This window comes from Rhinopithecus bieti, unplaced genomic scaffold (assembly GCF_001698545.2).
Source record: "Rhinopithecus bieti isolate Rb0 unplaced genomic scaffold, ASM169854v2 scaffold_24390, whole genome shotgun sequence".
Taxonomy (NCBI): domain Eukaryota; kingdom Metazoa; phylum Chordata; class Mammalia; order Primates; family Cercopithecidae; genus Rhinopithecus; species Rhinopithecus bieti.
The window spans coordinates 201,708-215,286 of NW_016811706.1; the positions used below are offsets into that span (position 1 = coordinate 201,708).

The 13,579-nt window shown below is 52.8% G+C and overlaps 1 protein-coding gene across 2 annotated transcripts; it reads right to left on the reverse strand.

Annotated features, from left to right (window-relative positions):
• Positions 1 to 1,346: 1,346 nt before the first annotated feature.
• On the reverse strand, positions 1,347 to 9,523 carry AQP2 (aquaporin 2). 2 transcript variants are annotated; one of them, XM_017894818.1, is made up of 5 exons: positions 9,041 to 9,523; positions 8,144 to 8,281; positions 5,914 to 6,078; positions 5,508 to 5,588; positions 1,347 to 4,812 (listed from the first exon to the last, which is right to left on the reverse strand). In XM_017894818.1, the coding sequence occupies exons 1-5, from the start codon at positions 9,398 to 9,400 to the stop codon at positions 4,603 to 4,605; spliced, it is 954 nt and encodes a 317-aa protein (XP_017750307.1). In that variant the 5' UTR covers positions 9,401 to 9,523; the 3' UTR covers positions 1,347 to 4,602. The 2 variants fall into 2 exon arrangements, with proteins under 2 accessions (XP_017750307.1, XP_017750308.1); XM_017894819.1 differs by lacking the exon at positions 8,144 to 8,281 and having other exon boundaries at positions 9,041 to 9,519.
• Between the last annotated feature and the right edge of the window lie 4,056 nt (positions 9,524 to 13,579).

The window sequence follows — 13,579 nt, forward strand, 5'->3', positions numbered from 1 at the left end:
CTTAGAGGAGGGGGAAGACCCCTAGGATCCCGGGAGAGGAGCTGCATTAAAGGAGATCCATCCCCATGTGTGTTAGAGAAGCCCTTAGCACAGTGCTTGGCACAGAATAAGGCTCAGTAAAGTCTCCTTACATTGTGACTGTTAATTTTAAAAGCCCCTTGAGGGTTTAGTGTGGTGCTAAGCTTGGAGGAAGAGTCCAGTGGCAGGGTAAAGAGGGAGCAGAGAACAGGTGCCTCCCCTGTCAGTCAGGCAGGGCTGAGGGGAGGAGCCTGCAGGAATGCTAAGGACTTGGAAGAGTGGGCTCTGGGCTCCGTGGCAGCTAAGATGCCAAGGAAAACAAGGGCCAAAGAAACCCCACTATTGTTCCTGCCCAGTTCTGGCATTTCCTGCTGGAGCAGCTCCTCCCCCAAGTCTCTCCTCTTAAGGCCAGAGGTCCGTTTGTCCTTTCTTCCATGGGTCCCAGCGCTCTGTCCCCAGCCAATCATGCCAGTTGTATGCAGGATTTTCTTCTGGGTCTGGGGGTTGGGCTGGACAATGACCCTGATGACCCCAGAGTTCACTGGGGGCCAGGCTTCTTCGCTGCTGAACTTGCCTCCAGTTTTCACCATTCCACTTGCTTTCTCATCATCTCTCAAGTGCTCACAAGTGCTCGCAAGAGGCTGGGCTACCAGGGGAAGCTCCAACCTGAAGATTTGAGCTAATGAGGGACTGTAAAGGCCAAGACCTTGTTCTTGCCATTTTAGAGATTCAGAATATGATCTACAAAGTTAGAGATTATAATTGGCCTCCACTGTGTGATTTCATTCCAAGCTACCCACGAAGAAACCCAGACTCAGAGGTCACTTGCCCAGGGTCACACAGTGACCTGAGATAGGAACTACAGGTTGCCACACAGACTTGGTCACCAGAAGTGGGCCTGGTGAGGCCAAAGAAGGAGACTTCATCTGTCAAGGTTACTCACATTGGGCAGCTGATTCTGTTTCCCAGGCCTGCGTCTGAGGCCCCTCCATCTCTCTAACCAATAGAGTCCCTCTGTCCCTAAGTCATCACAATAAACTCCTATTATGGCTTGGAATTATCTTTGCTCAAGCACTCAGGCCCTGCCCTGCCACCTCCAGAGGAATGCCCGGGACCTTTTGTAGTTGAGAGATGGGTCTCCCCATTTGTGGCAGGGGGCATTTTAATGTCTCAGGGAGAGCCCTTCCCCTCCTCTCCTGATATGGGGACCTCTGAGTTCCCTGGGAGAAGTTGAGGGCTGGGGTAGAAATGGTAGGGAGTTCCGCCTGTCTTCTGGTACCTTGGACTGTATTTGTATTGACCACTGCCACGTTGTGGAAGAACACTACTTATTGGCAAATGAGCATTTATTGAGTGCTTATTATATGCAGAGCAGTTGAAGGAAGGTAGATAGGTGAATGCCATCTAAGACCTGAAAGCAGCCGTGTCCCCAAAGGGCTTACAGTCTAGCTGGGAGGCATTGTATATATACAACATCACAGCTTAAAGATACAAAACAACATTGAAGCACCATTTGCAGGTGCAAAGTCATTTGGCACAAAGTGGGAGTATGGGACAGCTCACAACCTTCTCTGTCCCCAGCTTGGGGACCTGGAGGTCTGTCCACCTGTCTCCACGCTACCCTGCCTGTATGTTTTGGTGTGAGTGATCTCCGTTCTCTGACTAACCAGTGCTCTTCAAGGGCAGAAACCAGCCCCACGTTCTTTGTCCTGTCTACCCTGCTGCCCTCACCAAGGCTTTCTGTCCACTGCAAGACAGTGGGTTGGCCTGGAAAGGTCCAGCCATGTGTTCTGGCTTCTGCAAGGGCCTCCCAGGAGGAGCCTAGGATTTGCCTCAGTGGAAAAATCGTGGGATTTTGCATAAAAAGCTCTGAGTTCAAGTCTTGGCTCCACTATGTACTACCTGTGAGACTTTAGACCAGTCTCTTAGCCTTGGTTTCTGAACCTATAAAATGGGAAGAACAATATTTGCTCTACCTTTGTCACAGGGTTGGGAGATAATCACAGGGGACGATAAGGGGAAGCTTTGGAAATAGCAAAACCCTTTATGGCTGGGGACCTTTGTCCTTCCCTAACCTATCTGAAGTTTGAGGAAGATTAGATGAACCCTTGCATGCAAGGTACCCAGCACAGCAGCTGGTACACAAGAGATGCCAGGAACTGCCAATTTCCCTTCACTCCTGGAGTTCTATCACTTGGAATCCTTTTTTGACCTCTGACCCCAATGGGCAATAGAGGCTGGAAGTGGTAGGGATTTCGTATTTAGTTTTGGGGGAGATGCAATCCAAGAAGTGAAACAGACATAGAGATAAATTCTTGGCTTCTTCTAGAGGAGTTTGTTGGGGTAGGTGGGGTGGGGACGAGGTGCCTGAGACACATCCATGATGGGCTCATAGCTCACTGCCTTGCTGCCTTTGAACCTCTAGAGCAAGGATACTCAGGTGCTAGGAGGACAGCTGTGGAGGTCACTTTGGTTTCTGACTCCCCCGCTCTTCTGGTAGTGAGGCCAAGTGGCTGTCACTAGCTGTTGGGGGTTTGGGAGAGTCCTCTCCATAGCACCTATGGCCTGGGGCAGCCGTTTTTGGACCTCAAAGAGAGCTTTGGTCAAGGAAGACAGTAAAGAGCATAGATCAGAGGGGACACAATTACAGAGATGTTCTTATACACTGTCTTTCTTGGATGGAAGCAGAAGGGAGAAAGAGGCTAGAGACTCAGTGCCTGGTGCACAGGGGGTGCTTGGTGCAGTGTGAGATAGATACAGACAGAAGTCTTGAAGGCATGGAGGCCACAGAGAGCATGAGGGTGGGGGGTTCAAGGTATGACCCACATGTTACTTATACAGCAGGCTGGAGAGGGAAGGAGAGAATGGATGGGGCTCGGTGGTGGGAGGAAGGAGGTGGGAGAAAAGATAGGGCACACATGCAGGGTAAGGAGAGGTTAAGAGGCTGGACCAGGATGGGGCCAGCCCCAAACCCATCTCCTTCTGCCTGGATCTTGCAGGCTCTCAGGACTCTCCTTTGCTTTGGCCATCAGTGAAAGGAGGTAAGGGATGTTGAGCATCAAACTCCTTCTGCATCCTTCCCCCAGGAAGCAGAAATAATGAAAATGATTCTAGTAATGCGTGTTAATGATATTAAGAATTACAGTTTACACAGCATCTTTACATGCGTCATCTCACTTAATCCCAGTTAATCTCATTTGAGAACAGTCGTACTGGCCTAGAAATTTAGAAGCCTAGGTTCTAGACTCAGATCTGCCTCTGCCTGGACAAGTCATTTCTCTTCCCTGGTCCTGAGCGCAACAGGCTGCTCTATCCACAATGACTGTTCAGTGGTAGGAGCCAGAAGCAGGGAATCACAGGCTGTGGAGAGGCAGAGAGAGAAGGAACAGAGGTTCCTGGGGCGGAGGAGCTGCTGCCTGAGGACTGGGGAGAATGAGATGGGTGATGGAGGGGTGTTGCCTGGTGCCCATGGTTGCATGCCTGAGTGCCTTGCCCAGCCAGCCATAGGTGTGTGCTGGGCAAGAGGGCTAACTTTCGAAACCGAGTGTCTCCTTTCAAGAAGTATCTAGTTGCAAATCTCCGCCTCTCCCAAGACAAAGGCCGGGGTCCCACAAAGGGCTTTTGTTTTCTCTGCTGAAGTGGGAGGCTAATCTCTGGATCTGGGGCACCCCTGCAGACGGGGGTCCCGGGCACACACAGCGTACACACACGTGAAGGCGTGCACACTCATATGCCTGCTTCCTCTTTGGAGAGGTTCTCCCTCACCACAGAAAGGAAATCTTTGGTCACCAAAGATTTCCTTTTTCCAGAGGCCATCTCTAGGGGAGCTGTTCTCTGGTTAACACCTCTCTGCCTCCAGCAATGAGTCTTGGCAAGCCGTGGGGCCCAGAGCTGCAGGTGGGGGACATTTTCCAGGAGGAGCCAGATTGCGGCTGGAAATCAAGGCCCTCCCTTCAGCCCTCTCAAAGTGGCCTCCTTCCCTTCTCCTGAGGATGACTGGCACCCACACTCATCCACTGTAGAAGTGGGTTTATTGCAGGTTGGGGAGGAAGGGGTGCGAGGGGAAGTGAGAAGTCCCCAGACGTGCACACTTGCACCAACGTAGGCAAACCTGTTCACACTCAGGGGCATGCACAACCCTGCACGTGAGGACAAAGGAGAACTCGGGGATGAACACACTTGCACACTAGTAAAATCAGTTGCACTCTTTCCAGAACCCCCAAGGCAGGGTCTGTACACTCCCCACCCGGTACCTGGGTGCAGGCTCTCAAGAGTTTCGCTTTTACCACCCACCTGCCTCCCTCCCCAGCTCAGTCCCCCAAGTTCCCAGTTCCCTGCAAAAGGCTGGAGGATCCACTACTGGCTGCTCACGCCTCAGGGCAGGAGGACTGCCAGGCTCAGGGCTCCCTCCCGCAGCCTCCTCTACGCCTGCTCACAGCACTGGCCTCGGCGCGCACGTACAGGAAGCAGCTACTCTGCGCTGGGGAGCCAACTTCAGACCTGGGGGAGAGGAGGGACGGGGTGGGCCCTTCAGCCTCGGGCCTCACAAGCGTCCATCGGGGCCGTAGAGGCCGCTGACGGCCCTCAGGCCTTGGTGCCCCGTGGGAGGCTCTGCGGCGAGTGCAGCTCCACCGACTGCCGCCGCCGCACCTCGCGCTCCTCCCAGTCGGTGTCCGGCTCCAGGCCCTTCAGCACTGCCAGGCGCTCCGACAGGCTCTTGGCTGGCGGGAACAGCACGTAGTTGTAGAGGAGGGAGCCCAGGATGGCGCCCACCAGGGGTCCGATCCAGAAGCCCTGGGGGCGAGCGGAGAGAGTGGCTTGGCACCCGAGCCTACACCGGCACGCGGAGCCCACAGGCCCCGGTGGCACACTCTGCGGCCGCACCCCTCCTCCCCGCCATTAATCTAGTGAAATGCTTATTTATGTATTTAGCGACGACAACGCCAGCTGCTGGGGAAGCCTTGTCAGTGCGAGGTTAAGGGTGCGAATTTTGAAGCCACTGCCTGTGTGTGAATCCTGATTCCACCACTTAGATGCTGTGTGCACTTCAACAAGTTACTTACCGTCTCTGTGCCTTTCACTATAAGAATGCCTATCTCCTAGGGTGGTTGTGAAAATTGAATGAGTTAATGTTTACAAAACACTCAGAACAAGGCTCACCACATACTAAGCACCAGATAAGTGCTAAATACTATCACTTGTAGAGTTCTAAGTGCCAGACACTGCATTATCTGGGTTACACCGGTAGCCTCACTTACTGTTCCCAAGAAGCCAATGAGGTAAGCTGTTGTCATCCTCATTCACACTTGTGGAAACTGAGTCTTTGGCATCAGATCTGAGGGGTGGAACCCAAGGCTCCCCAGGACCAGCAGGAGTGTGGAGGGTTTGAGGTACTGCTGCTGAGCCCCCATCCCATGCTATTCCAGCTCTTGTTCTCCCTTTAAAATGGGTTTTTAGGGAAAGGGAGGGCAGTGGGTTTCAGCCATTACCCAGTGGTCATCAAATTTGCCAGTGACGACAGCTGGAGCCAGGGAGCGGGCGGGATTCATAGAGCAGCCGGTGTAGTGGATCTGCAGTGGGAGGAGGGCATCACAGAGAGAAGGCAGGTGAGGACAGGGCAGAAAGTCCTTGTCCCGCACTGCAGTGATTGACCTCAGCCTAAAGGGAACCCACGTGATGGACAATTAACTTCACGTTTTATTTAAAGAGCTCTGTATTCTTTTGGGGCTGGAGTCATATCTGTCCCTCTGGGGTATCTGGGAGTCAAACCTCTGGGGTGTCTGTTCCTCTTGAGAGTTCTGTGTATGTGTCCCTCTTGGGGTCTCTGTATCTGTCTCTGGAATGGTCTGTGTGTCTGTTCCTCCAGGGAGGCTGGGACCTATGGTCATGACCTACCCCCAGGAGGTGGCCCAGGGCCACGGAGAAGCCTATGGAGAGAGCAGGGGTGCCCGGGTTCTCTCCACGGCGCTCATCGGTGGAGGCAAAGATGCAGAGCACCAGCTGCAGCGTCAGGAAGAGCTCCACAGTCACCGCCTGGCCAGCTGTCGTGCTGTTGCTGAGCTGGGGACAAAGAGGCAGGTAGGGGAACACTGAGAACACTCTCCTCTCTGGCTCCATCTTCCTGTCCACCTGCAGTCAAGGCACCAGGGGGGCCTCTGGGCTGGGAACCAGAACACCTGGGCTTGCCAGACACCTTAACTGGAACAACTGATCCCTTCTTCTTGGGCCCTGGCCCAAAGGCAGCCCATGATCCCCCAGGATGCCTGTGGTTTCCCTGCCAGAGGTAGGAAAACTGACTCTGTAGCCCATTAGATTGGGGGGTGAGGTTGGGAGCCTGCAGTGTGAGAGGAAAAGGATGCTGAGATCCGGAATTTCTGTTTCCTGAAGAACAAGAAGAGAAGAGGTTTCAGCTGCCTCAGGAAGCTTTGGACTGGTTAGCAGGAAGACCTTCCCTCTCTAGACCATCAGACCCTGGTGCAATGAGAGGCCCGTGGTCTTTCCTCCTGAGGTCAAATGGCTCCCAGGGACACAGTCTAGGGACTTGGGTCTGGGGGATGGTCCTAGTGTGCCCCTTTCTGCTATGAGTCCACCATACACTTTTTTCCCTAACCCTTGTCTATTCTCCACTGCCTTTCCGGCCTCAGTTTTGCCCTGTTGGTTTGCTCCCTGCACGTCCTATGGAGGTTGGGGTGAGGGCCCCGGAGCTGTGTCAGACAATGCCTCCACACCCATGTAGGTTGCCCATGGTCTCAGCAGACCCTGCCTTGGGTAAGGAGAGAACTCGGGGCTGAGTAAAGAGGTGATTTCATAACTGGGCCACACCCAGCACTGGATTTCTCCTTGGGTTTTGTCACCCTGTGCCCTACGCCCTGCCTTCTGGGACTGGGCACTACACTGAGTGGAACAGTGACAGCTCTCAGCTCCCACGCTCTTTCTCCAGGCCCTGAACCCCCACCCCTGGGTCCAAGACATCAGGTCAGAACCCTTGGGTCTCTCTAGGGTCTAACCTCAATCCCTTCTGTTGTTGTCCAATGCAGAGTCTCTAGAGGACAGTGAAAAGAGCTTTGGAAGCAGACACTTTAGAGGCCTCTGACTTGACATGAGACTATTTAATTTGGCCTCAGTTTCTCCTTCTGCGAAATGGGATAACAAAATGGATTCTGGAGGACGGTGGGAGGACCGGAAATGACTTGTTGGTTCTGTGACTTGGATCAATTGACTATTGAGCCTCAATTTGCCACTCACAATAGGGGGGAACCACAGAAATTCCCTTATAGCATTGTACCAATGATGAGATGATAGCTGGCCTGGCATAGGGCGGGTGCATGTCAATGATTAACTTCCTGGTGGCCAGGCTGGCTCTCAGTGTCCTCAAAGGACATGTGGGATGGTCTTGAGGATCATCTGGCTCTCTTTAGCTTCAGGACAAGTTGGTCCAACCACTGCCCCATTATATCCAGGCAGGGTTCTCCCCAGGTCCTCAAGGTGGTAAATGCTGAGAAGTGGCATGGAGGAGTCCTCCCAGACCTTTCTCTTCTGAGGGCCCCAGTCAGTTGTGAAATGATGGAGGAGGAGGACTGCGTTTCCCATGGCCTCTCACTGCCAGTGCCCTGCTATTACAGGAGAACTTCCTGGTCATGCTCTCAGTCTAACTGGATCTCTTCTTGCTGTAAACGGAACTAATTTTGTTCTCTGAGGAGATGAGCCCACTCCTCTGCTTGTCCCCTAGCCTTTCCTTGGCCCCTGGCCCCCAACCTTGTCACATTTTCCTCTTTAAAGAACAGAGGCTGGGTGTGGTGGCTCATACCTATAATCCTAGCACTTTGGGAGGTGGAGACGGGTGGATCACTTGAGGTTAGGAGTTCGAAACCAGCCTTACCAACATGGTGAACCCTGTCTCTACTAAAAATACAGCAATTAGCTGGGCATGGTGGCACATGCCTGTAATCCCAGCTACTTGGGAGGCTGAGGCAAGAGAATGACTTGAGATAGAGGTTGCAGTGAGCTGAGATTGTACCACTGCACTCCAGCCTGGGCAACAGAATGAGACTCCATCTCAGAACAAAACAAAACAGAGAAGCTCCCTAATTGGGATACCCCTGTCCCACAAATGAGGAAGGGCTACCTGTGCAGAGACGCGGGTGGCCACAGAGATTGTGCAGGACTTGTCAGAGACATCAGGACTCTTGTCCAGTGGCCCAGGGATGGAAGAGGCCAGGAAATACTGGAGACTGAGGCACAAAAGAGGCACTTGCTGTCCTGGCTTAGGATGGGGGTACAGAGTGAGAGCTGGTCTGTTGGGAGCACAGGTCGTTCCTCCACACTCATGTCTCTTGGATTCACAGGGCCCACACAGACCTGAGAGGGGAAGGGGGTGGGACATGGGGGAAGGGACCGTGGCACCACCCTCGCTCCCGAAGGACCCACGGGACCCAGTTAGCACCCGTGTCATGTAATCAGCAGCCAGCTTATGGGCTCCAGGGACCTCCTCAGGGTTTGGAGAAGGAAGTATGCCCATTGCTGCTTGTAGGGCTGTGGTGTGTCTGAGCCTGGCCTGGAAGGAGCACCTGCCATGGGGCCTGCAAACCCTCAAAGCAGAAGAAAGGCTGGGCCCCTCTTCTCTCTTGAGGACCCTGTCATGAGCACTCCAAGGCTCCCCGCAGCTTGAAAAGCATGTCTGCTTGGGACACTAACCCCTGCTGAGGTACATCCTGCTCCTTACTGTAATGTAGGCATTGAGTCCAACAGAAACCCAGATGAGGCTCTTCCTGCACGATGGTCAGGGTGGAAGAGGCCTACAGTCTGTCTGCATCCTGCCTTTGCTCTGGTATCATTGCTTCTTTCATCCTGACCCTCCTATGGTGGCTATGTTCCTGACTCCAGGCTCTGTCTCTCTCTGTCTCTCTGCCTCTGTCTCCATCTCTCTCCCCACCTCACCCAGAGCCCATCCCTCCCATCTCATCCCTTACAAGGGATTCCCCAGGATCTGCCCCTTGTGGATGGCAAAGTTGTGGCTACTCACAGCATTGACAGCCAGGTCCCCGCGGATGTCTGCTGGCGTGATCTCATGGAGCAGAGCAGCTCCGGCCACAGCCCCCAGCAGCTGGGCAGCCACGTAGAAGGTGGCTCGGAGAAAGGAGACATGGCAGCCCACCAGGCAGGCCACAGTCACGGCTGGGTTGATGTGGGCCCCGCTTACGTGGCCCAGAGCCTGTACCAGGGTGCCAATACCCAAGCCGAATGCCATGGCGATCTGTAGCACAGAGGGCAGGGCCTGTGGCCAGTTGAGGGCCGAGCCGAGGCCAAAGAAGACAAAGAGGAGTGTGGCCAGGAACTCTGCGAACACGGCCCTGGAGAAGGCTATGGAGCGGAGCTCCCACATGCTGCGGAGTCCTGCGTGGCTGGCCCGGCCGTCTCAGGGCCAGGAGGCTCTGGGCACTCTCTTTCGCTCTCTACTGCTCTCTTTCTCAAGGCCTTTGGGGAGGCTGGGTTGTGGGCCTTTATAGGGTACTTCCATCCCGGATCTGGGCACGTGGTGGGGAGGTGGAGTCGTTGAGGCCAGTACCTCTTCTCCATGGCAGCCTCTGCCCCCATGCCCCATCCCAGCCCACCCACGTGCCTATCACCCTATCTTAGCCTTCACAGCTGACTAATGTTCCCCATTTAATGAGCTCCAGATAAGGACTGACGTCCCTGGTTTTCCGTGTTTGTTCCCTTGGTTACCCCAGGGCTGCTGCCCCAGGGCCTCTCCCAGCCCCCATGGGGTCTTGTGAATGGGAACCTCTGGTGGGGATTGTGCCCAGTGCCCCTCTCTCTGACTCAAACTGTTGACCAAGGCAGGGGCAATACCTCACACAAAACTAAGAGAGTACATGAGTGCTGCTCCTTCTGGTAACTGGGAAGTTCTTCTGTCAGACCTCCAGTTACTCCTGCTTCACAGGGATGGAAAACAACTGGTTGGCTTGTGACAAATTTCCAGGACATAAAGGTTTGTGTCTTCTGTGTTCGCATTCTTGCAGCTAATCACCCATAAATCATTAAGCTTCGCCTTCTCCTGGGAGCCCCAGCCAAATAGCAGCTCCTAGAGCCTGGGGGCACTGGGACCCTGGCCCTCGGTGATGGAGTCAACCTGGGGGCAGCTGAGGAAGCTGAGGGTGTCCATTCTGACATCAGCCTGTTCCATCTATGTGACTTAACCTTTCTTGTCTTTCTCTGTAAAATGGGGAGAATAAAACTGACCTAGTGGATTGGGGTTTGGATTGAATGAAACAATGTATGTCAAGTGCTCAGAGCAGTGCCTGGTCCACAGTAGGTGGTCAATGAATATCAGCCGTTCCTTACAGTATTATTTACACTTTGAGGAGAACAGGTCTTTGCACACTCACGTGTTGGGGTCCCAGAAGCTGTGACAGGTCCTAGGAACCCCAAGGAGCTCAGGGCCACTCTGGCCACAAGAGAAAGACATTTCTGTGGGGCAGTGAGCTGTGCAGGCTCAGGGCGGCTATGATGGCTGATAAGCAGCTCTCTGGCCTTGGTGCCCACTCAGCCCAGCACCTGGGCAGTGCTGCCTCCTGCTATCAATGCCACTGTGGCCATTGGGGTCCTGGAGGCATTCAACTCTAGAAGTTTCCCCAGTCCCACTCACTGGCCCTTCCCTAATCCCTCCAGCCTCGCTCCCCCTCCTGGGCATTCACAGCAGGGTTGGGCTCAGAGTGGGGGCAGAAGGATGGGCTTCTGCAACCTGCCCTAGCTCTTGTCCAGCAGGTCCCTGGGCAAGTCACAGTCCCAGCAACAGAATCTGGGAGAGATTGGAGACTGGAGTGGACCGCTTTATGTTGTATCATGGGGATGTGGGGTGAGTGTAGGCCCAGGGAGGGGAGTGACTCATCTAGGGTGCTCCAGCAGGTTAGTGGCTGAGCTGGGACTGAGCCTGGTCTGGAGCTTTCTGCCACACCCCACACTACAGAGCCACACTCTGTGCCTCAGTTTCCTTGTCGGGACAATGGGAGTGTAGATGCCTACCCCATAAAGTTGTTTTGAGAATGCAGTAAGATAATGAACGGGAAAGTATTTTGCAACTGAGAATGTATCATACACATATATATGGGGACTCGTGACTCCTGCTATTGTGAAGGAGGAGGAGGAGAAAGGGGAAGAGGAAGGGGAGGAAGAAAGAATAAAAATTACCCATACAGAAGGGATGCTCCAAAAGAGCAGGGATTCCTGTGGGGTTTGTTCTCCAGTGTATTTCCAGTGCCTAACGCCTGGCCTGACACATAGACACCTGGCACCCTAGCACTCTTCCCTCAGCCATCCCTCCCAACTTCAGGCATTCTGGGTCCTCTGGGAGAAGATCGAGGGAGAGGGGGACCCCTATCCCTGTCATATAAAGGGCATCTGGGACCCACCTCCAGACTCTGCACATGGGAAGAGACAAGGACACAGAGGGGTCTGGCTTGGGTGTGCCTCTGCCCCCACCCAGGGAATATGCCTTCCCCACTGCTGCTACAACCTCTACCTCCCAGTTTCAAGCAATTCTCTCGCCTCAGCCTCCTGAGTAGCTGGGATTACAGGCACACGCCACCATGCCCGGCTAAGTTTTATATTTCTTTTAGTAGAGATGGGGTTTCACCATATTGGCCAGGCTGGTCTCCAACTCCTGACCTTGGGATCCACCCGCCTCGACCTCCCAAAGTGCTGGGATTACAGGCATGAGCCACCGCGCCTGGCCTAATCCTTTCTTTTGTGGCTTCATGTATCACTTCTCCTGACCTTCGGACATACTGTCCACCCCAACTGGCCAAGTTCAGGACTGAGTCTCAGGGTCCCTGGAAAACCTTCTCTTTGGGCCTCATGTGAACTGAAGCTGTGACAGTGGCTTCTAAATCCACACCCAACCATTTAGTTGCTGTGTGCTCTCGGACGGGCCGCACATCCTTTCTGGTCTCTCCTTCTTTTGTCAAGGTATTCACGATCTTGAGGAGTGGCCCACTGACCCTTGATTCTGGGAAGAACCACCGCTAACCCAGTCAGGTAAAATCTCTTGCTTCCCAATACACCAGGATAGGTATGACAGCTTCTCCTTGGAGACCACAAAGCCCCAACCCGAATTTGCATATGTTTGTGGTGTGTGTGTTGTGTGGTTGTTCAGCCACACAATCATACATTTAGAACCTGATGGGATCTTGGAGATCATCTTGCCCATGGATTTCAGTTGCCGTGATAAGAACATGAATTCCAGAGTGTGACCTGCCGCACAGCTTACAATAGTAGTCAGGACTCACATTCTGATCTGGCCCCTAGTCTGGGAGGAGAGGAAGGGGCCAACGATGACCCGGCTCGTGCCTGTGTTTGCATTTGCCCTTCATGCCAGGGAGGAAGAAGTTGTTCCCATCAAAGCTGGTGGGGCTTGGCTGTGCTTCTGGCTGGCAGCTCTGCTCCCCTGAAGGGATGGCTGCATTTTTTCTAAAATGGTCACTGTGCTGTGTCTTAGGAAATCTATTCATCTATCATGCACTATTAATTAGAACATGACAAAAATTGCTGATGAATTCACAGCAATGTGAATGTGCTTAATGCCACTGAACTGTGCACTTAAAAATGGTTAAGATGAGGGCCAGGCGCAGTGGCTCATGCCTATAATCCCAGCACTTTGGGAGGCTGAGGTTGGCAGATCACCTGAGGTCGGAAGTTTGAGACCAGCCTGACTAACATGGAGAAACCCCATCTCTACTATAAATACAAAATTAGCCAGGTGTGGTGGCACATGCCTGTAATCCCAGCTACTCAGGAGGCTGAGGCAGGAGAATCACTTGAACCCAGGAGGCAGGGGTTGCAGTGATCCGAGATCGTGATCGTGCCATTGCACTCCAGTCTGGGCAACAAGAGTGAAAATTAGTGTCAAAAAAAAAAGGTTAAGATGGTAAATTTTATGTTATGCGTATTTTATAGGCTGGGCTTTGTGGCTCATGCCTGTAATCCCAGCACTTTGGAAGGCCAAGGTGGGCAGATCACTTGAGCCCAGGAGTTTGAGACCAGCCTGGCAACATGGTGAAACCCTGTCTTTACAAAAAATACTCACAAAACGTTAGCTAGACATGGTGGTGTGCACCTGTAGTCCCGGCTGAGGTGGGAGGATTGCTTGAGCCTGGGAGGCAGAAATTGCAGTGAGCTGAGATTACACCACTGCACTCCAGCCTGGGCAAAAGGGCAAGATACTATATCACAAAAAAAAAAAAAAAAAAAAGATATTTTAAATTTATTTAGATATCAGTCTTTAAAGTCAAAATTGCTCTTTTGCATGCATAAAAGGAAATTATAGGTAAAACAAATTGGCTAAAATAGTTTCCAAATTTCTTCACATTCAGAGTCCAATTTTCCTGAAACCGTCTTTGACTCAGAGTCCTTGATTTTCTGCATGGTATCATCTTCTGTGCCATCAGGAGCATTGGCAATGTGCCATTCTTTAAAAGATTGTCCACTATTGTTTCCAGCATTTATTTTCAAGCCTCAGCTACTCATTCTGCAAGCTTTATTGCCGGTATTTTCTTGCTTCATGTGT

What these genes read in the sequence shown, in the direction of transcription:
- AQP2 (XM_017894818.1), bottom strand. Translation starts at nt 9,400, where the DNA reads ATGTGGGAGCTCCGCTCCATAGCCTTCTCCAGGGCCGTGTTCGCAGAG. An exon ending in CCCTGGGCCACCTCCTGGGG is followed by an intron (nt 5,589 to 5,913) that starts GTAGGTCATGAC and finishes CTCCCACTGCAG; the next exon opens with ATCCACTACACCGGCTGCTC. An exon ending in GCAAATTTGATGACCACTGG is followed by an intron (nt 4,813 to 5,507) that starts GTAATGGCTGAA and finishes GCTCGCCCCCAG; the next exon opens with GGCTTCTGGATCGGACCCCT.